The sequence below is a fragment of the Pseudophryne corroboree genome, chromosome 1, assembly GCF_028390025.1.
Source record: "Pseudophryne corroboree isolate aPseCor3 chromosome 1, aPseCor3.hap2, whole genome shotgun sequence".
Classification (NCBI taxonomy): Eukaryota; Metazoa; Chordata; class Amphibia; order Anura; family Myobatrachidae; genus Pseudophryne; species Pseudophryne corroboree.
The window spans coordinates 686825903-686850246 of NC_086444.1; the positions used below are offsets into that span (position 1 = coordinate 686825903).

Consider the following 24344-nt stretch of genomic DNA (forward strand, 5'->3'; position numbering starts at 1 on the left):
TGTAACCAATGATGGGAACTTTCTGCTCAGCGGTGACGTCACTTTAGGTCAACCGCAGGGCAGAAAGTTCCCATCATTGGTTACAATGTAGCGCATAGGCGCTACATTGTAACACTGCCGTGTGCCGCCTGTCAGTGAGGACAGGAGCACACAGCTGATCAGGAGAGTGCTACAACGTGGCACTCCCTGATTGGCTGAAGAAACCCACTTAGCCAGAAGGCAAAGTGGGTTTCTGGCATTCGTGGGAAGGTGACCCATGTGCAAACATGGGTCACCTTTCAGTTCGTGGTCGGGCAACCGTTTTTTTGTTTTATTCAAGTACGTGGATTATCCCTGGATTTGCCGAGGAGCCTGGACCCCTGGATCTCGTGAGTAGAATTTCTTCAACAGGTACCCCTTGGATTCTACTGGAGAAGAGGACCGACCTGCGTGGGAACATAAGGTAAGTATGTATGTATGTATGTATGTGTGTATGTATGTAATAAAATTATACTTTCACGGTGTGTGTGTCTTGTGTTTTTTTGGGTATTTTTTTAGTGGTAGTACTACAGGTACCAGCGGGCCCGTTTTTCCGCCGCATGCTGGTACTTGTGGTTCTCCAAGTACCAGCATGCGGGGGAGGCTTGCTGGGACTTGTAGTACTGCTACTAAAAACAATATCTTTTATTTTACAACAAAGGCTATCAGCCCTCCCATCCGCAGCCCATTGGATGGGGGGGGACAGCCTCGGGCTTCACCCCTGGCCCTTGGGTGGCTGGGGGGGGGGGACCCCTTGATTGAAGGGGTCCCCACTCCCCCAGGGTACCCCGGCCAGGGGTGACTAGTTGGATTTTTGATGCCACGGCCGCAGGGCGCTGTATAAAAGTGACCCCCGGCTGTGGCATTATCTGTCCAGCTAGTGGAGCCCGGTGCTGGTTTTAAAAATACGGGGGACCCCTACTCTTTTTGTCCCCCGTATTTTTGGGACCAGGACCAGGCGCAGAGCCCGATGCTGGTTGCTTAAATATGGGGGAACCCCTGTCATTTTTTTCCACATATTTCTGCAACCAGGATCGGCTCAAAGAGCCCGAGGCTGGTTATGCTTAGGAGGGGGGACCCTACGCAATTTTTTTTTAAAAAATAAGCACTTTCCCACCCCTTCCCACTGATATACATGCACGGATCTCATGGATCCGTGCATGCCTATCCAAACACGAATAAAAAAAAAAGTTCTGTTTTTTTTTAGCACTTTTTTACGAGTTGTAATTTTTCACGGCAGTGTTTGTTCTTTTTTTGCTTTGCACTTCTTAGTAAATGACCGAGATTCATACTTAAACAGCCGCGTTTTGACCGATGGTGTATTCATTCGTAATTTTTTACCTGAACTTGCAAAAAATTACGAATGCCCTCATCACTGCCGTGATTAGTGTTTAGTAAATGACCGAGATTAACCGAGATGACACTTTGAAGAAAAAACGGCATCTCGGTCAAAATCGGGAGCTTAGTAAATATACCCCACTGAGTATTAATTCGTCCCCACTGGAATCCACCATCACAGGTCCCTGTGTACTTTGTGGAGGCAATTGCTGGTAAATGTCTTCCCCGAGGAATTTATAATTCATTTTGCTGAACATCATCTACTCCACAGTTATTGGAAGTAACCTCCTACACTGATTGCTGACAAGGTTACCGACTGCACTAAACACATTTTCAGAGTACACACTGGAGGGGGGGCAACTTAGGTAAAATAAAGTCAGTATTTGCATGGGCCTCCAAATTCCCTCTTTTTCCTGCCAGTATACGTACGGACTGTCTGACATGCCTACTTGGATGCTGTCACTCATATAATCCTCCACCATTCTTTCAAAGGTGACAGAATCATATGCAGTAACAGTAGACATGTCAGTAATCGTTGACAGGTCCTTCAGTCCAGACCAGATTTCAGCTTTCGCTCCTGACTGCCCTGCATCACCGCCAGCGGTGGGCTAGGAAATGTTTTCCATTTCCTTGCAGCCCAGGTGGCAGGAGAAATTGAAGGAGGAGCTGTTGACGGGTCACGTTCCGCTTGAGTTGACAATTTACTAACCAGCAGGTCTTTGCAGCTCTGCACACTTGTGTCTGCTGGAAAGAGAGATACAACGTAGGCTTTAAACCTAGGATCGAGCACGGTGGCCAAAATGTAGTGCTCTGATTTCAACAGATTGACCTCCTTTGAATCCTGGCAAAGCGAATGAAGGGCTCCATCCACAAGTCCCACATACTTTGCGGAATCGCTCCGTTTTAGCTCCTCCTTCAAATTCTCCAGCTGCTTCTGCAAAAGCCTGATGAGGGGAATGACCTGACTCAAGCTGGCAGTGTCTGAACTGACTTCATGTGTGGCAAGTTCGAAGGGTTGGAGAACCTTGCACAAGACAGAAATCATTCTCCACTGCGCTTGAGTCGGGTGCATTCCCCCGTCCTTTGCCTATATCGTAGGTGGATGTATAGGCTTGAATGGCCTTTTGCTGCTCCTCCATCCTCTGAAGCATATAGAGGGTTGAATTCCACCTCGTTACCACATCTTGCTTCAGTTGATGGCATGGCAGGTACAGGAGTGTTTGCTGGTGCTCTTGTCTTCGGCACGTGGTGGCAGAATGTCGAAAGTGGCCCGCAATTTTCGGGGCCACCGACAGCATCTCCTATACATCCCTGTCATTTTTAGAAAAATTCTGCACCACCAAATTAATTGTATGTGCAAAACATGGGACATGCTGTAATTTGCCCAGATGTAATGCACGCACAATATTGGTGGCGTTGTCCGATATCACAAATTCCCAGGAGAGTCCAGTTGGGGTAAGCCACTCTGCGATGATGTTCCTCAGTTTCCATAAGAGGTTGTCAGCTGTGTGCCTCTTATGGAAAGCGCTGATACATAGCATAGCCTGCCTAGGAACGAGTTGGCGTTTACGAAATGTTGCTACTGGTGCTGCTGCTGTTCTTGCTGCGGGAGGCCATACATCTACCCAGAGGGCTGTTACAGTCATATAGTCCTTAGTCTGCCCTGTTCCACATGTTCACATGTCCATGGTTTAGTGGACACTGGATACAACCACATTTTGTAGGACACTGGTGACTCTTTTTCTGACGTCTGTACATTCTCGGTATCGCCTGCCTAATGAAGTGGAACCTAGATGGGATTTGGTACCAGGGACACAATACCTCCATCAATTGTCTAAATCCCACTGCACTAATGGTGGATACCGGACTCATGTCTTACACCAACATAAGTGTCAAGGCCTCAGTTATCCGCTTTGCAACAGGATGACTGCTGTCATATTTCAACTTCCTCACAAAGGATTGTTGGACAGTCAATTCCTTAGTTGAAGTAGTAAAAATGGTCTTCAACTTCCCCTCTGGAAAGACGTTCGACTCCCAGCAGCAACAATAACAGCAGCAGCAACAGCAGGCGTACCACTCAAGGATCCTCCGGAGGAATCCCGGTTAGGAGAGGACTCCTCATACTTGACAGTGACATGGCCTGCAGGACTACTGATGTTCCTGACTGACGAGTAAGTTGACATTGATGGAATTGGTGGTGTGTCTTGCGGGAGCTTGGGTACAAGAGGAAGAATGGATTTAGGTGTCAGTGGACTGCTTATGCTCTTACCCAAAGTTTCACAATTTGTCACTGACTTATGATGAATGCGCTTCAGGTGACATATAAGGGAGGATGTTCCTAGGTGGTTAACATCCTTATCCCAACTTTTATAAAGATTGACAGAGGCAACAGATGGCTTGACACCTGTTGTCTGGATTTGTGGAGAAATAATTCCACACTGAAGAGGTGGCTTTTTTGGTAGTTTGCCCAGGCATCACAATGGGCTTCTTCATCCCACGGACAACAGGTGTCTCCCCCGGTGCCTGACTTAAACAAACCACATCACTATCAGAATCCTCATCGTCAACTTCCTCCTCAGCGCCAGCAACACCCATATCCTCATCCTGGTGTACTTCAACAGTGACATTTTCAATTTCAATATCAGGAACTGGAGTGTGGGTGCTCCTTCCAGCACTTGCAGGGGGTGTGCAAATGGTGGAAGGAGCCACCTCTTCCTGTCCAGTGTTGGGAAGGTCAGGCATCACAACCACCGACACACTTGGACTCTCCTTGGGGATTTGTGATACCATCTCAGAACGCACAGTTCTTTTCTGTGCTTTTTCCAGCTTAACTCTTTAAATTTTTCTAGCGGGAGGATGAGGGCTTCCATCTTCATGTGAATCTGAACCACTATTCATGAACATAGGCCAGAGCATCAGCCGTTCCTTGCCACTCCGTGTCGTAAATGACATATTGGCAAGTTTACGTTTTCCTCAGACCATTTAAATTAATTTTTTGGGGTCTTTTTACTGAACTTTGGCTTTTTGGATTTTACATGCCCTCTACTATCACATTGGGCATTGGCCTTGGTAGACGACGTTGACGGCATTTCATCCTCTATGCCATGGCTAGTGGCAGCAGCTTCAGCACTAGGAGGAAGTGGTTCTTGATCTTTCCCTACTTTATCCTCCAAAGTTTTGTTCTCAATTATTTTTCTGGAGTTATATAACACAATATGCAGCACAGGAATGACTGATGGCTGTTGCACAGGACACTACCAGTGGTCTGATGCAGGACAACACAGCAAGACTGTAAGGGACTTGTCGTTATTTTTATTATTATTCTACTTTATCAGTGGACATATAGCAGCAGCGTATAACACCTTGACTGCCTGGTCACTGGAATGACTGATGGCTGATGCACAGGACACTACCACTGGTCTGATGCAGGACAACACAGCAACACTGTAAGGGACGTGTTGTTATTATTATATATTTTTACTATTACAGGTTGAGTATCCCATATCCAAATATCCGAAATACGGAATTTTCCGAAATACGGACTTTTTGAGTGAGATAGTGAAACTTTTGTTTTTTTGATGGCTCAATGTGCACAAACTTTGCTTAATACATAAAGTTATTAAAAAAATATTGTATTAAACTACCTGCAGGTTGTGTGTATAAGGTGTATATGAAACATAAATGAATTGTGTGAATGTAGACACACTTTGTTTAATGCACAAAGTTATAAAAAATATTGGCTAAAATGACCTTCAGGCTGTGTGTATAAGGTGTATATGAAACATAAATGCCTTCTGTGCTTAGATTTAGGTCCCATCACCATAATATCTCGTTATGGTATGCAATTATTCCAAAATACAGAAAAATCCGATACCCAAAATTCCTCTGGTCCCAAGCATTTTGGATAAGGGATACTCAACCTGTGTTATTATTATTATTATTATTATTATTATTATACTGTAGCAGTGGACATATAGCAGCAGCATATACCACTGTGACTGCCTGGTAACTGGAATGACTGATGGCTGATGCACAGGACACTACCACCGGTCTGATGCAGGACAACACAGCAACACTGTAATGGCATTGTTGTTGTTATTATTATTATTATTATTATTATACTGTAGCACTGGACATATGGCAGCAGCGTATACCACTGTGACTGCCTGGTTACTGGAATGACTGATGGCTGATGCACAAGACACTACCACTGGACTGATGCAGCACAATACTCCACCAGTGAACTGATGCAGCACAACACAGCAGCAATGGACATATGGCATCAAGAGGACACAACCACTATGACTGGACAAATACAGCACAAGACACGAACACTGAGAGAATGGAGCCACGTCCTCTCTCTACACTCTTCAATGCCGGAGTTAAACTGGCTGGGACGCGCTGCTCCTTATTTGGAATCCAAACCCCCGTGAGAATCCGACAGCGGGATGATGACGTTCTGCCTCATTCTGGTTTCCGAGTCAGGCGGGAAAACCCGAGCCTGGCTTGGATCCGGGTTCGAATGGTAAAGTCCGGTAGGGTTCGGCTCTCAGAGAACCGATCCCGCTCATCCCTACTGACAAAGAGGAAGGAAGGAAGGAAGGAAGGGAAGTATAGATGAGTATTGCTGCATGATTGATTGGAGCAGTGACAGACTCATAAATGCCAGGTCAGACACATCTGGATTTTTTTCCATCTAGTTGTTAATCATTTTGGTTGGCTTAAGTTTATCACAATCTGCATTAAAAATGCAGAAGTGATAAAAAATGTTGCCTAAATTTGCTAATTTTTACGCAACTTTAGTGGATCCCTCTTCACTAAAAATTGCAGATTGCGTTAGCAACCGAGGCCAAGCTCTGGAATGTACTTGATAAATCCAACAGAATGGCAGCCTCCCATAGAAACCTATTACAACTGCTTTGTGAATGAAAATGGAGGAAATGCAGCAGATATTGGAGATATTTGTTAAAGTCCATCCTTGCTTAAACCTGGGGATGCTTAGATTTTTTGGAGATGCCCTGAAAACAGGGTTTCCCGCAATTTCAGTTATTTCAATATGCCTCACAATCTAATAAGGGGGTGCACCAACACTGGGGCAAATTCAGTTATTAAACCCTATTCAATCAAGGGCCACTACCCTATGCATTAAAACAAAGGGTACACTTAGCATGGATTTCTGAGTTAGATGCACCCACTGGGACTTAATGTGTGGGGTCCACATAGATACCCTGTACTTGTCCTATTTTGTCTTCAATTGTAAGTCAATGTTTTCCTGTTTTATTTGCTTATGTACTCTGTAATTGGGCGCTGCAACAGTACGTTGCCTTGTGGCAACATATAAATAAAGGATAATAATAATAATACCGGCACTTAATGCTGAATCTATGGATTAACACGCATTACCAATGGTTCCACACAGGGAAATTGAATAAACATCACATTGAACATCACAGGTAATTGCATCGGCCCTATAGAGTCCAGTAAAAGGTTCAAGGAAAGTTTTGCATTTATGCTAAATGAAATTATCCACAAGTGTAACTGTAACAGTAATATAAATGTTAAATACTGTAGCACAAGAATATTCCTGCATCTGCATATTTCACAGAAGAGAGATAATGAAAAAGGAAACAAGATACGGAAAGCAGAGGCAAACAGATGATCATTTGTAGATGAGATTGATTGATAAATAGATCAGATAAATTTACACTAAAAGAATAAACAATTTTAAAGTAAAGGGCCCTGCACACTGCGCGATATTGATGAAAGATATGAATGATCTCGTTCATTAATTAACAAGATACCGTTCATATCTTTCAGTGTGGAGGCACCAGCGATGAACAATGCGCGGTCCCGCGCTCATTCATCACTGGTGCCCTGTCGCTTGTGCATGCGGCCAATATGGACGATCTCGTCCATATATGCCTGCACTGCTACGGAGCCGGGTGACTGGGGAGTGAAGAAACTTCCCTCACCCGTCACTGCCCTTCCCGCTGCCGGGTCGTCCGTCGGCTGTATCCACCCGTCGGGCAGCTTGGCTGCGGATCGCACTGTGGGGGTAATTCCAAGTTGATCGCAGCAGTTTTTTTGTTAGCAATTGGGCATAACCATGTGCACTGCAGGGGAGGCAGATATAACATGTGCAGAGAGAGTTAGATTTGGGTGGGGTGTGTTCAATCTGCAGTCTAATTTGCAGTGTAAAAATAAAGCAGCCATTATTTACATTGCACAGAAACAAAATAACCCACCCAAATCTAACTCTTTCTGCACATGTTATATCTGCCTCCCCTGCAGTGCACATGGTTTTGCCCAATTGCTGAAAAAAATCCTGCTGCGATCAACTTGGAATTACCCCCAGTGTGTAGGGCCCATAAGATTAAAGTGTTTTGCAAACTCATTCAGTCACTGCCCTCTAGTGGGGTTTTGGAGAACTTCATTTCTGTAAGTTTACTAAAAAAAAGGAGGGGGGGGGAGGGGGCGCGAAAAAATAGAGGATGCACACTGATTCATAGATACCTATTTTACCCTCTGGATTGTGCAAACTTTTCATGATATCTATGGCATTTCATTGAGTGGCTACATAGCCAACACTATCTACTACCTAGAAAAGAGAAATGCTCTTGGGACTTGTTCAGCTAGCTACGGCATAAGCGGTTGGGAAGTTCCAATTCATCGGATGACTACATATATGGCTGCAAAGCCTTGTTATCTTTATTATAAGCCTGATAATTAAACAGCTACTTTTTGTTTGCTGGTCCAGTGGTATGTTTGTGGGACTTGTAGTTCAACACTGCAGATCATAACTTCAGGACTATCTATATATTGGTGATTCTCCAGAAAGTGAACATAAAGTCCCGTGCATCACACGCTTTCAATTTTATTTTCCTTTTAAACTGGTCTGTTATGAAATTGTTCTTATATGAAAGCTTAATTGCTTAGTAGCAATGCCTTACCCTATAACTTAAGACCCACTAAAATCTTGGTATTTAGGATGTATGTCGTTTGAATTTGTGTAGTTGTCCGGTGCATCACTGAGAATCACCCACATAGTATATTGGAACTTTGAATTGGACAATCCTGTGAGGCTACAGGGGGGAACACACGGAGAGATCCGTGTTTAAAATCTAAGCAATCTGACTAGATTGCTTAGATTTTAAGCATGGAGCTGCTGTGTATATGGCCCCCAGCGATAGCCGTGCATCGCTATCACCCCGATGCTAGATTGAGCCTGCATGCAGGCACAATTTAGCGGGTCTCTCACTTCAGCGCTGTGTGAAGTGAGCGTCCCCCAGTAGTCGTCCCGCCTCGCCCAGCACATCGCACTGTACTGAATGGGGGGGAGAGATGTGTGCTGAGCGGACTGTGTTAAGATTGCTCAGAACACATCTCTCCCGTCAGTACTGGCCTTAAATCTTTACATCCTATATATTTTTTTCAGCTTGATTAATTATTTTTATTGGCTGCATATGTGAATTATCTTTGAAGAACACCTTTCTCTCTTAACAGTAACAAAATGTGCAGAACAATGGCTGCTCTTCTAGGAATAAAATGAGTGCATAGTAATAAAAAAAAAGAAATTCCTTTTTTATATTGATTGTCTGTGATATTACTGCAAATAAGTGCTGCTTATTCTATGTATTGACAAAATAATGGCATTGCATACCAGGATAGAGGAGATCAGTACAGATGCCTGCAGTTTCCCCTTCAGTAACACTGGAAACATACCACCATTGGCACAATAATATTACTAAACCACTAAGTATCACAAATACAGGTATTTCACAAAATGACATTTACACTGCTCCTTCTTCTTAATGTAGACAGCTATTGACTCTTGGGCTCAGAATTAGAAAAATAAAATATTAAACAAATGTCATGAACCTCATTTAGTTATTTATTACATTTACATAACATTTACTTTTATATGTACCAGGCATGTCCCCATGTGTAGTGGGGCACATGCCATAAGTGATCCTGTGAATTGGCTTGTTCCTAAAACTAAACATATGTCCCAGATTTATCAAGCCTTGGAGAGTGATAAATTGTATGGTGATAAAGTACCACCAATCAGCTCCTAACTATCATTTTTCAAACCCAGCCTGTAGCATGAAAGTTAGAAGCTGGTTGGTTGGTACTTTATCACCGTGGAAGTTATCACTCTCCAAGGCTTGATAAATGGGGGCCATGGTACTTAATAAAGTCAAGCAATTACTTTAATCAGTGCATTGTATATTGGGTAGTTTACCCTGTAGAGACATTATAAATTATTGCAGTATTCCATAACACACGCGCATTTAGAGCACTCACAGATGACTGTAAAAACCTTATAATCTGTAACAGTAAGGCATAGATTTATGAATGCATTACATATATTATATATACGGTATGAAAGTGAAAATATGTATGTATGCTTGTTCTGCATAGGCTCCTATATGGCTTGGTGGATCTGGACCAAACTTGGTACATATACCCTTCATTATCCAATGTAAAATACTGCAAGGCTTAAACAAAAAAAAAAATTCCACCCCTTTTGCGGCCAGGGCTATATATATATATATATATATATATATATATATATATCTTTATGTAAATAATATCTTACATATAAAAATAATTGATCTGTTTGTTTGTTTGTTCCGGTTATGCATTCGGGCACCCCTGCTCCAATTGGGATGAAACCAATGCAAGGTGGTCCAGTTGGATCCTGGCCAGGTTTAAGGGGGGTTAGGGTCCCAGTCAGACCTCACAGAGGAATGTGTAGGGCAGAACTTTAACCCAGGGAGCCTGTTCTGGGACTTCCACTGCATGAATTTGGATAAAAACTTTAATGAACTGTAATACACTTCTGTGGACTGTATGGCACAGTCCTAAGCTGGTTCAAATCATTTCTCACAGGCAGTCACAGAGAGTATCATCTGCAGTATACTCATCACCATCAGTGCCATTGCCATGTGGTGTCCCACAAGGTTCTATACTATCCCCCATGCTTTTGCTGTATACATGCTCCTGCTGGGTGAAATAATCAGGCACCATGGCCTGGTCTACCACTGCTATGCAGATGACACACAACAGTACTTGTCCTTTGCTCCGGGCACTGATAACCCAATAGCAACCCTAAATGGCTGTCTAGCTGAGCTCCAAGAGTGGATGAGTGCCAGTTGGCTGCGACTGAACCTGGATAAAACAGAGGTCCTTATGATAGGACCACAACATCAAATGACAAGACTGCAGCATAGCCAACCAACTGGATTTACACTTGGGGACTACAATTACAAACCACTGATCATGTGCAGAATCTTGGCGTTGTCCTGGATGGTGGCTTGATACTTATTCATTAGATATCAGCCACAATCAAATCCTCATTCTTTCACCTGAGGAACATAGCCAGAATCAAGCATTTCATTTCCTCAGATGATCTGCTAAAAGTCATATATGCATTTGTATCATCTCGATTAGACTACTGTAATGCCCTCTACCTTGGTCTCCCAGCAAAAGAATTGCACCACTTACAGCTGGTGCAAAACACAGCTGCCAGGCTGTTAACCAAACAGCCCCATTCTGGCCACATAACACCATCCTCTACTCCCTTCACTGGCTGCCTGTAAGATGGAGAATCATCTTCAAGATTGGCTTACTGACTTTCAAAGCACTACATGACCAGGGCCCAAGGTACCTGAAGCAGCTTCTGATCCCATAATGCCCCACTTGATTACTGCGATCTGTAGATTGAGGACTTTTAGCAGTACCTAGAATCTCCCATAATTCATCTGGGGCTTGAGCTTTTAGTCATGTGGCTCCGACTCTATGGAACTCACTTCCCCGCACAGTGCGAGAGGCTCCAAATATAGAATCCTTCAAAAATAAACTAAAACTTTTCCTGTTTACTCAAGCATTTCCATAATATTCCTTTAGTATCTACATGCTTCTGTATTTTATGAAAAGCTGTTCTGTACTTCATTGTTTCTGTACTATATTATGCTATGTATCTGTTAAGTGCCTTGAGTCCTATTGGAGAAAGAGCACTATAATAATAATAATAATAATAATAATAATAATAATAATTATTATTATTATTATTATTATTATTATTATTATTAACAGAACTAACCATAATTTGATGAACTAAGATAACTGACAGAAATGGAGTTTGGAAGACAAAAAATGTTGTAGACTCAAAAGCCTTGGAATAGCAACATTGATAACAGAAGAAAAACTTTAAACCCATCTCGCAAAGGAAAAGTGTTTCTAAAACTGAACAGAAAGAGAAGCTGGGGATCAGGGCTATTGGCTACACCAGGGCCGTCTTTCCGTATGGGCTCAATGGGCTCTTGCCCAAGGGCCCCAGGAGTATAAGGGCCCTAGGCTGATAGCTGAGGGTCCCCTCATTCCAGGGGTACCAGATTTTTGAAAATCGGGCCAGGGGAACCAGAGATATCCGACTTCAAAGCAGTGGTCTCCATCCAAGCCTGTTAATTGCTCTACCCAGCCAGATATCTCAGATTCTGTTTGACTTACAGTTTTTCTGATGGTATACTCCAAAAGCTGGGACTCTCCCCTTTTGGTGAACACTGGCAGATTGTCTCTACTATGCCCAGAACCAGAGATATCAGCCTTCCAGCAGCTGGTACCTGCTCCAGCTCCACACGCCTGGTATACAGTTTTATATTTTCGTTGGTGGATTGCTCCGGCTCCTGAACTCTGATCCCCAAGTCCTCAGTACCTCCTGAAAGGTGAGACTCTCTAGTTTATTATTATCCCATTAAAGCTAGGAAATCTATTTGCAGGAACTGGAAATATCTGCAGTAAAGAAATCTGCCCTCCCACCAGAAAATGATGAATATTAAACCAACTCCACTATCCACCCCTCCCCTGCACATTAAAAACCCCTACCATCCTGGAAGTTATGTACCAGGGCCCCTTCATTCAGCCCAATGCCACCTTCTACAGTTTAGTGTTCTCACTTCTGACCCATCTGTGCAGTAAAGGATTAATTAACAGAAATCACTGCTCCAGGTCCTACAGTACATGCTGAGCGACAGATAGAACACCCCCTGCCGCCCACGGGACATCAAAGCTGCCGCTGATAGCACCCCCAACCCCTACCGCTGGAGGATAGGTAGGGGCCCCAGTGCATTGTTGTGCCCAGGGGCCCACACTGCTGTTAAGACGGCCCTGGGCTACACCCAAAAAACAAAAACAACACTGGGCAGCCACCTCATGGGTGTGCTGGAAGAGCAACTAAGCTACTAATTAATTTTAACATTTTGACAGTTACAGCTAACTCATTGATAGTTTGGGCCAAAATGTATCAAGCCTTAAAAAGTAGAGTGATAAAGTACCAGCCAACCAGATCCTAACTGTAATTTTTCAAACACAACCTGTGACATGGCAGTTAGGAAGCTGGTTGGCCGGTCATTTATCACTCTTTATCCATCTCCACGTTATCACTTTTTAAGGCTTAATACATTTGGGCGTTAATAACTGGAAAATGTAAACCTGGGCCACGCCAGATACTTCAGCTAGTCATTTACTCCCAATACATATTTTCAGCATTGTAAGGGAAATATCTCATATAGTACATGATTTGAAAGACCTCCTTCTGGTATGACAGCAGAAGATACTAGTACTTAGCAGACTTACATCAGTTGCTTTCTTCTCAGCCTGCTCCAGTTTCTCCTGAGCATCCTTCAAGGCTTCAGAGTATTTATCCAGTTCATCTTCTGTTCCTTTTAGCTTCTTCTGCAGTGCAACCAGTTCATCCTCCACCTGGTAACATAAAGAAGAGAATTATACATCTCCTGCAATGAAACCTGGTAATGTCCTAGCCAAACAAATCTTAACTGCAATGATGACAATGGCATCTCCAAACCAAGGTTAATTAAAAATATACTTGTCATACTAACATAACTTGGTTTCATTTAAAATAACTTGTATAGGTACGTGTACCTATGGGCAATTGCATTTATTTTCCATATAATGCCAATAATAAAAAGATACCCTCTGATTGCAGAACAAACACTAAGGGTCTATCATTGGGGCCCCGGAAAATATAATTGCTTGTCAACGAATATCGCAACATTAGGAAATGATAATTTTTCATATTTATATATTAAAAAGACTGTTGGTGTCACGGTGTAAAGTAAAGTGTCAGCTTTCACTATCATTTACTTCTGAGTACTGACCAGATTTGTCACTGCACATGTGTGGCCAATGCGCTCTCAGAAACTGTTTGCAATTGAATGAGAGTAGCACTGAGCCAGCCAGAGAGGGATCAGATGATCAAACTCCAGTTATGTTTTGTCAGTAAGAACTAAACAGCTGATCTCCACATTTTCCGATTTTGATAAATTAGGGATTATGAGGAGTTATCTCTTATTTCTTTTGTGCTAAGCTCTCCTTAATTTGCCCTGAATGTAAGAGATGCTAAAACCTGGAGGAGACAGCCGTTTCTGCGGGATTTTAAGTTTAAAAAATGAAGCACGCACGCTCTCTCCCATTGTCAGCCAATGAGGTAGGCAAGCATCTTAAATTTAAATCCATGTGGCAACTGGCTGTGGAAAGAAATGTAAAAACACTAAGGACCCCATGTAGGTGCAAATGTGCACCTACATATCACCTATCACAATGCTAGAGGTGCAGATTAGGGAAAATATTGCCTACATGTAGCACAAAAATACTGGCCAAGTTTATTTTAACACTTCATTTAGGGTTGAGAGAGATTCAAATTGGGAGGTGGTCCCAACTTGAAATCTGTTCATATATTATACATATGCCCTTTGAACTCTAAATAAGGCAGTACATGAGCGACAAGATGTCACTCATTCCTTCTGAGGCCCCCTAATATTTTGGCACTCTAGGCAAATGTCTGTGTCTACCTGATGGCAGTACAAGGCTTGTATTTACATTTTATTGTCCAAAAATAAAGCCATAGGAAAGGTAGCTGTCTGAACAGTTCCAATTCTAATTTTGTAGTTAGAAACAAATCCTGGAGAGAAATAGGTAATCTAGCTGCCAATATTACAGATAACTTTTGGTGGAAAAAATGGGATGTAACTAAAGCAGAAATTACAGGTTATAGGAGAAATGTGTATATATATATATATATATATATATATATATATATATACACACATATACATACACAATAATTTATGGAAGCAGCCCTAATGGGGCGGATTCTGATGAGGGGGTGGGGCCTGTCAAGAGGGTGGGGGGTCACTCCTCAGAGGTCCTGATTCCGAGATAGACACAGTTGGGGCCTCCTTTGCTTTACACTATGCTAATGTTTACCTGCTACTTTATGCATATGCTGCTACAATGTCTTTCCCTGATGTACATCTGAATATACAAGGTCTGATATGTCCACTTTCAGTGTCTACTGAATCTACTTCTGATTTTATTGATTTTTCATTCTGCAAACCCCTTTTTTTAACCTTATATGTTTCAAAGTACAAGGAGGGGGAGCACACACTACATACAGCACAGTACAGGGAGGGAGCACACACAAGTAGTGAAACACGGACCCAGGGGCCCGTGTACACTAAACACATTGCACCCATTATAGAAAATGCCAATGGCATTACATACATAGCCACTGCATTACATACGTAGACACCACATTACATAAATAGGCCCATCATCATGGACAGGCATTGGGCAGCTATAGGGCTGAAGGACTTTGCATTAGAGATTGTCCCAGGGCTGGCTGTGAGTGCTGCCTGATCAGCTGGCATCCTAAGAACAAGGTACATCCTGCTCCTGTCCAGTCCCCAAACCACACACTGTGACCAGGGACGCCCTAACCCTTACACCAACATGATAATGCAAATAATGTCATTAAAAATAACCTCTTGCTGGGTCCCCTTCAGTGCTCATTCGCCGCTCTGGCCAGTTCAGTGAGAGCGCTGGAGCTAAGGCGGCGACGGGTGTAGTGAACCCGGCTCCGACTATCGCTATGCTGCTGCTCCCGGGCGCAGGCTCGTTGAAGAGGCCTTTGGCTGGGGCCACGGAGAGGATGCAGCTGGGCTGGTTAACTTTCTCCATGTCCCCCATTGGTAGAACAGCTTCACAGCTTTTCACGGCTAGTGGCACCCGGAAGTGCTCGCTAGCCTAACTTCCAGATTGTGTTCCAATGAACCGCAAGTACTGGAAGCAGTGTGAGTCCACCCAGCCTGAGTGTGACTTATCCTGGATGAGGGGTGTTTGGGACCGGCCCAACGGAATCTGTCATGGTGTCCTGGTGGGCCAATCCGCCTCTGTACATATATATATAGGGGATGCTAGAACCGGCACTCACCCTAAAAACATTATTCTCCGGTGCCCTCTGGAATCATAAGTATAAAACCAGGAGAAGACAAGCAACGGCACTTAGGAGACTCATTCAAAGTAGATAAAGTGCAAAAATGTTTAATCCATAATGGAATCGGGTCACCCGATTCCATTATGGATTAAACATTTTTGCACTTTGTCTACTTTGAATGAGTCTCCTGAGTGCCGCTGCTTGACTTCTCCTGGTTATATATATATATATATATATATATATATATATATATATGTATATATATATACAGTTGTGCTCATAAGTTTACATACCCTAGCAGAATTTGTGATTTTCTGCCCATTTGTCAGAGAATATGAATGATAACTCACAAACTTTTCTTTCACTCATGGTTAGTGGTTGGGTGAAGCCATTTATTGTCAAACAACTGTGTGTCTTTTTAAATCATAATGACAACAGAAATTACCCAAATGACCCTGATCAAAAGTTTACATACCCCAGTTCTTAATACCGTGTATTGCCCCCTTTAACATCAATGACAGCTTGAAGTCTTTTGTGGTAGTTGTGGATGAGGCTCTTTATTTTCTCAGATGGTAAAGCTGCCCATTCTTCTTGGCAAAAAGCCTCCAGTTCCTGTAAATTCTTGATCTGTCTTGAAAATTGTTCGGGATGCAAATTAAAATCCACAAATAACTTCAGCTGAAATACAGGACTCTCTGAAAAAAAGTGGTGTGGTTGTTTCAAGATGCACAATAAGGAGGCATTTGAAGAAAAATGGGCTGCATGGTTGAGTCGCCAGAAGAAAGGCATTACTACCAAATGCCACAAAGCATCCCACTTACAATACTCCAAACAGCACAGAGACAAGCCTCAAAACTTCTGGAACAAAGTCATTTGGAGTGATGAGACCAAAATTGAACTTTTTGGCCACAACCATAAACGTTACATTTGGAGAGGAGTCAACAAGGCCTATGATGAAAGGTACACCATTCCTACTGTGAAACACGAAGGTGGATCGCTGATGTTTTAAGGATGTGTGATGAGCTACAAAGGCACTGGAAACTTGGTCAAAATTGATGGCAAGATGAATGCAGCATGTTATCAGAAAATACTGGAGGAAAATTTGCACTCATCAGCCCGTAAGCTGCGCATGGGACGTACTTGGACGTTCCAACATGACAATGATCCAAAACGCAAAGCCAAGTTGACCTGTCATTGGCTACAGCATACTAAAGTGAAGGTTCTGGAGTGGCCATCTCAGTCTCCTGACCTCAATATAATTGAGCCACTCTGGGGAGATCTCAAAAGTGCAGTAAACTCCAGGGTAAACTTTTTATCAGGGTCATTTGGGTAGTTTCTGTTGTCATTATGATTTAAAAAGAGTAAACACAGTTGTTTGACAATAAATGGCATTACCCAACCACTAACCATGAGTGAAAGAAAAGTTTGTGAGTTATCATTCATATTCTCTGACAAATGGCCAGGAAATCACAAATTCTGCTAGGGTATGTAAACTTATGAGCACAACCGTATGTGTATATATATATATATATATATATATATATATATATTTATTTATTTGTATTCGGTACATGTATGAAAGAAGTATGACATATGTTAATGTTTGTTAGTTACTATTAATTTATTAGTTTATTTTTTATTTTTAGAGCTAACCTAACCAGGGAATTATGAAACATTTGTGTTTAGACATCCACCCGCAAGATCTACACAACTTGTACTTGCACAAAACACATGCTGTACATGGATTAGCAGATTCTAGTACAACAAGCACATTCCAGGGCTTGCTCATGTACATGGTCTCTGTTACTTAACTGCTTTATCAAATATCATCCTTTTTCTCAATATTAATGATCGGGTGGGGATTCCAGGGATGGTGTGGGATCATTTAGCAACATATAGTCAGGACTGCTACCTATTCCACAAGCAAGGTAGGAAGCAGGTGCCCTCCCCATGCCCCCTCCTGCCCCCCTGCATTAGAATGTCCCTCTCTGTGGAGCAAATGGAGCCACTTTGTTGCCTAGCAATTATTAGGCCACTCCCTCCCATCCATTAACGGGACCAGGCGTGTCTCACCTGGACATACTGTTTCGGACACTAAGGTGAGAATTCAATTGCAGTTGATAACACGTTTTCATGTGTAAAAGTTTCTCTTCATGCAAAACTGTATTCGACCAATTGAATTGCTGCTGAAGTTAACGGGCATTAATTTTGCACTGGATTTAACACTTTTTTCACCACCCCCTGAGCAGGTGAAAAGTTGGGTAAATCTCCATTTTAAGGTAAAAATATCGTAATAATATAACTATATATATAATCCCACACATTACACCACAGAGGAGCTATTTATAAACATTACACCACAGTACAGCCTCTTGTACACGTTACACTGCAGAGAAGACACTTATACACGTTACACCACAGTACAGCCACTTATACACGTTACACCACAGTAAGTAGAGCCACTTATACACGTTACACCACAGTACAGCCGCTTATACACGTTACACCACAGTAAGTAGAGCCACTTATACACGTTACACCACAGTACAGCCGCTTATAAACGTTACACCACAGTACAGCCGCTTATGCACATTACACCACTGAGGAGCTGCGTATATACATTACATAGATTGTATAGGGGGCACACTGACACACATATGGTGCAGGTCCCAGGGGAACACTGATACCCACACAAAGACCAGGAGCACACTGACACAAAAGTAGATTGTATATGAGCACATTGACACACACACACGATATGGGGACCAGATGCACACTGACACACACACACACACACACACACACACACACACACACACACACACACAGGCTGACTGCAGCCAGCGTCCCCTCATCAGTCCCGCGCTCTATGCGCAAGGGTTCAATCCCGCCAGCCATACTCTTGTTTCCATCCTCCCTCTCCTCCCTCGATGCGTGATGCGTGTGACAGCATCGCACGCGGTGCCCTTATATAATTTTGGCTGCGGAACCAGCCTCCCTAGCGGACCCTCTTCCAGCGCCTGGGGCACGTGACCCCCTAGCCCCCCCTAGTTATGGCCATGGGTTACCCTCTCACATTTCCTTTTTGGGATGAAACCGTGCAAAATTCAGGAAAATGGGTTACAAGATACAGTATTAGGCAGGTATATATATATATATATATATATATATATATATAGGTGATGTATGAATGGGACAGGTGATTTTAGGAGGGTGTAGTATGGTATGCCGGCGGCCGGGCTCGCGGTGACCAGCATACCGGCACCGGGAGCCCGACTGCCGGCATACCGACAGCGTGGCGAGCGCAAATGAGCCCCTTGCGGGCTCGCTGCGCTCACCACGGTGTGGGCGCGGTGGCGCGCTACACACGCCATGCTATTTTATCCTCCCTCCAGAGGGGTCGTGGACCCCCACGAGGGAGAAAAAGTGTTGGTATGCCGGCTGTCGGGATTCCGGCAGTCGGCATACTGAAGACCACCCTTTTAGGCTTGCAGGTGGAAGTTACAGGTGTTTTTAAAGTTTTTTTTTAAAGTGGATTAAAATGACACAAATATGTACTATTAGGCATTTTTATGCACCTCTAATTTAAGTAGAGCATTACATTTGCAGAAAAACACTTGCTTTCTATCATATTTTCCTTGTTATTGAAAAATGCTTATAAGAGCTATTTGACACAATTTGAGAACCCAGAATACTTTTCTTATCTAATATGTTTCTATAGTTTTACCCAATATTATGTTTCATTTTTTTGGTGGGTACAAGCAGATTTCCCCATTTTCACCTATATCATATTTTTCTAATTGAATAGCACAATAAAAAGGAGCATACAGGCGTTAAGTAAAATTAATGGAGTTATGTGCAATAAATTAATCCCATGGAAATGCTTGTAATTGAATTCCCCCTACGGAAACTGACAATGAGACCTAGATATACCCGAATAACCATCATTATCATAGAAGTTTTCAGAAATGGTCTGAGCAATCAATGGGCAGAAGATAACCAGACCTCAATATGTATAATTGCACTACTGGAGAACAATGTAGAGTAAAAAAAATAACACTGCCCTTTCTCAAGTTTTATTGTCTGTATTACTTTGTAGTCTAAACATATTGTTACACTAAAAATAGAATTGCTTCTTTAGAAAGAACAACTGGTAAATCTAGTTTACCTCAAAGCAAACACAAGCAGTAATCCATTGTATATTAAAACCAGAAATAATCTCACTTTAAAATGTCACTAAATCTCCCTCCTGTCCCAATATAATACCATGTGAATTCTGATCAGTGGTGCATTAATACCAGCCTTTGTCTGTGTGAGTTATGTGCTAGAAATGATCTACATGACTTTGCTTGCACAGATAAGTTTCTGCACAGCGGTAGCCTGATCCCTGGCTGTGATGAGAGGAATTCTTGTACTAGCGCAAAGTATTTGTAGTAGGACGAGTTGGGGGCATTATTTTTACTAAATATTTGAAATGGGTAGTTTAATAATACACCAAATAATACATTCAAATATGTCATTGCAGTAAGAATGAGAATGAAATAATAGCTCTAATAACACTGACTAGAGAAATGATGACAGCATATGGCACATTATTCAAATATAATGGGGACAATGAGAAAATGTGAATTGGAAATTATATTATCAGGAATGGACACAGGGCATGATTCACAGACGTACACAATATTGATACTGTAAGCAACGGAGCAATCATTTACCACTACGCATGCTTCAAAGCCGAACTGTGGCCCTCATTCTGAGTTGATCGCTTGCTGACGATTTTCGCAGCGCAGCGATCAGGTGAAAATGACAAAACGAATGCACCGCAATGCGCACGCGCGTCATACGGGTACAACGAGCATTGTTGCTGTGCAATGGTTCTAGCGAAGAATCACAGGCGATCGCAAGGAGATTGCCAGGAAAACGGCGTTTACGGGTGTCAACTGACCGTTTTCTGGGAGTGGTAGGGAAAATGCAAGCGTGACTAGGCATTTGCAGGGCGGGCATCTGACGTCAATTTCAGGGACCTCCGTCGCTAGAATCATTGCACAGAATAAGTAACTACAGGGCTGGTCTTGTTTTGCACAAAATGTTTTTATACCACTCGGCTGTACATACTATCACACACTTGCAAAAGTGAAAATACACTCCCCCGTGTGTGGCGACAATGCGTTTGCACGGCTGCTAAAAGTAGCTAGCGAGCGATCAACTCGGAATGAGGGCCTGTGCACGCACAGCGATAGATCTGAAATAGCACTCGCACAAAGGATTTGTTTGCCTAATGAGTGACAGCTAACATCCTCATTGATACTTGACGATTGTTTTTCAAACCATGGTGTCATTTTTGCTACTGACAAATAGAATTATGTGTGATCCACATAGAGGTTATAGCTACAGTAAATCGAAAGGATTTAATGAGACATCTTATAAAGGCACAAGTGTAGTGATTCCTGAGGCATACCACAGCTAGATCCACAACAGCTGTAGATTACTATTCATAAGCAACACTAAATGAGTGATTACAAAGATGTGACAAGGGCCCAGTATAAGCATCGCCATGGACCCTCTCCTTCGTGAACTGAGAATCTCACACCAAATGCTGCAGAGAATGGTCCCAGAGAATCAGTAATGATTGAGCAATTCCCATTATATTTAGCCAGATGTAGGTCATAGGTCACTGTTATAAGAGCAGTTTGGTTTTGGTGATATGGGCTGGTTCCGTATAGCAGAGGTTCAAGAAGGCTATATATAATTCATTTTTAGTTACAGATGGGTCCACGATTATCTTGACCTTAAGCAGTTAAGTTTTCAAGTATTTCAGCAGCAAACCACTCAGGGCAGTAACTAGGGCTGGAGTCAGGGAATTATTCTTCAATGTTTAGAGAATTATCATGTGCTTGAAGGGTTTAAGAAAGTTACCAGAGGAAAGTTATGTTACATATGGTGACATGCAGGGGTGGATTGGGAACAAAAAGCATCCCTGGAAAAAATTTGTACTAGTGGCCCACTTGGGCAGCACCAGAGGTGTAAGGTCTAGCTATGGGCCACGGCAGCAGCACCCTCCCCCCAAGACTTTCCAGATAGTGGGGATGTCCAGCATTAAGGTAAAGTTAAAAGGAAATAAAATTAAATGTTATGAGCACATTATATGATACACCTTTAGAATTTAGGAAACTATATCATTCTTTAGAACGATATATTTTCTTGCTTTTTACACCAACCGTATCCCAATCACTATTCACTCAATCTTATATGTCAGCCAAGCAAAGCTAAAATGGTTATCCTGCACTGGATATTGAATATCTATTAAACGTTTTTATGTTGAAAACCAGCTACTCTTATTATTGAAGATAATCTTATCTAAGTCATAAACAGGCTGTCTCAAACAGGGGAGGCATGTGAATAACCTTTCTCTAGCAATCAGCTAATTGCAGCACCGTTTTGAGGCATAAAAACTGCAATATCTAGAGGCATGCTAAAACGACTATAATAATTATGGTAATACACTGCTGATGAATCAACAGTCTTGATTAAAACATTAAACAAGCCGCAGGGTGCGGCGCAATATACACCCCCTATTCTTCTATGTCCCTAGACTGCAGTGACTGTTTCCTATCTCACTGAACAATTCTCAAACCAAACATTTTTTTGATACTTTTTTTGAATTTTGATTGTTACTATAGTATCAACTGTTATCAACCCCAAAATAGAAGAGACTCTTTTGGAATAAAAAGACTGGACATAAAACGGCAGCAGTTCAGCTGCAGGGAGCGGCGTAAGACACGCCCACTTCTTTCCCCCTTTTTTTCCTCATACCTATGACTGCAGTGTACTGCTTCCTTTATTGAATGTATACGGCTTTAAATTCTGCCTATGGTGTTAAGCTCAATTGCTCTTGGACTATATTTTGCATAAAAGACATCCCCTTTTTCATATGCTATTGAGAGACCAAAAACCACGGATCATATCCATGCAGTACAGATATCCTCAGCGTTACTGAGCATCTAACTATTCTAAGGTGTTTTAAGATCACACACACGCCCTCTCTTCCCTTCTCTTTCTTATTTCACAGGTATCTCGCTGGTCTCCGCGGCGCATTGCAAGTCCTGCAATGCTTAAAGCAACAGGTCTGCTCTAACACCGGAGACGGAGATACCAGGAGATATTGTTGCTATTTTTCCATCAATCCATCAGTACCCCTACTCTCACCCTTCCTCCGCTCTTTTTTTTTTATGAGGATGGGCAGCAGTTGGGGGTATCTGTATATTGGATCGTACTTCTTCTTTTTTCTTCACCTTACATACTAAGATAATCGACTTAATCTATACATAGAAATTTAAGTTTGAGGCCTCAAAACAAATCATTTAATAGAGGTGCACCCAATTAATAGAGGTGCACCCATGGTCCTAATTGACCAAATGTTTTCCAGACTGATCATACCAGCATAACGGTGAATGTTAAGGCGACATATTGTCCCTCACCGCATACTGTATGTGATCCAGTCCAGGTACACGATCTCCCATGTGGTAATTTACGGGTTGTGATGCCTTTATTGTAATTTGATAAGGTGATAAATGTCTGTGAGAAAGATGATATTTTACAATATAAAGGGGCGTTGATATGTCCAAGTGCCATGCATTACAGGTCAAAGGGTTAAGTGTCTCTGTAAAATTGTGAGGCCGAGTGTGGTCTGATGCCAAATTTCATTGGGGAGAAATCTTCATAGGCATATGTCTGCCAATTTGCAACATAGTTCCAATGGGAGCTTAGTGATATTGCAGGGTTGATGCAAGCAAGGGAATATAAGAAGAGTGTGAAAAAACGTCCTGAGTTATTTCAATTGGATGTTATTATTGACCTGCATGTTACTAGAATTATACGACATAAGCATGGTATCCACCCAAGGATAAGTGAAAATCAGTAAGATTGAATATTTAACATACAGTTTATTTGTCTGTAACCACAGTATTTTGAAAACATTCAATGTGTAACAGTTTGGGATATGGTTACTAAGTTTCAATTATACTGAACATGTGGTTAGGAATATTGCTGAGCCAGTGGAATTGATGGCTCTCATGTAAATAATAGCCAAGGAGTGGATTGCAATTAGATGCCAATATAAGAAGTGCATCTATGTCTTTCCTCTATCAATTAAGTAGGCAATTCATGCATGTTCACATAGTGAGTGCGTTTGAATTAGGACAATCAGTCCTAGAGACAAATAAGTTATATGCCGAGATCTTATTATTTATGATTTAACATTAGTATTAACGCAACTGTTTATTTATTTATTTCTGGATTTGATATTGGGAGACATGGATAATTATTGAACACATGTGATACCTATGACAGTGTCTGATATGCAATGTGTTTGAACACTCTCCTTTTTATTTTAGATTGGTAAGAAATAAAAGTTAAGTTTTAATATCATTCATCAATTCTCTATTTATTATATCACTTATCATTTCAAAAGAGTGCTCCAAAAAAGGAAATTTCTTTGAGGCTAGTCATCACAATATTTTGGAACATGTCAGCCAAGCAGGCAGACAGAGCATACACTAGATCATCTGCAATCACAGGCTAAGTGGCAAAGTCATTTTCATATATGCACATTGTTTGACATCTTATTCATTATGTCTAGAAATAGGACCACATGTCCTCAAACAAAATAGGCCCCACGGGTGCGCCGGCC

General features: G+C 42.2%; 1 protein-coding gene across 2 annotated transcripts in view; it reads right to left on the reverse strand.

The window, feature by feature from the left end:
- Window positions 1-24344, reverse strand: part of TPM4 (tropomyosin 4) — a 472203-nt gene that overhangs the window by 437732 nt on the left and 10127 nt on the right. For both annotated transcript variants that reach the window (XM_063914761.1, XM_063914760.1), the window contains exon 2: window positions 12994-13119. In XM_063914761.1, coding sequence (XP_063770831.1) covers window positions 12994-13119 — 126 coding nt within the window. The remainder of the gene's footprint in view (window positions 1-12993; window positions 13120-24344) is intronic.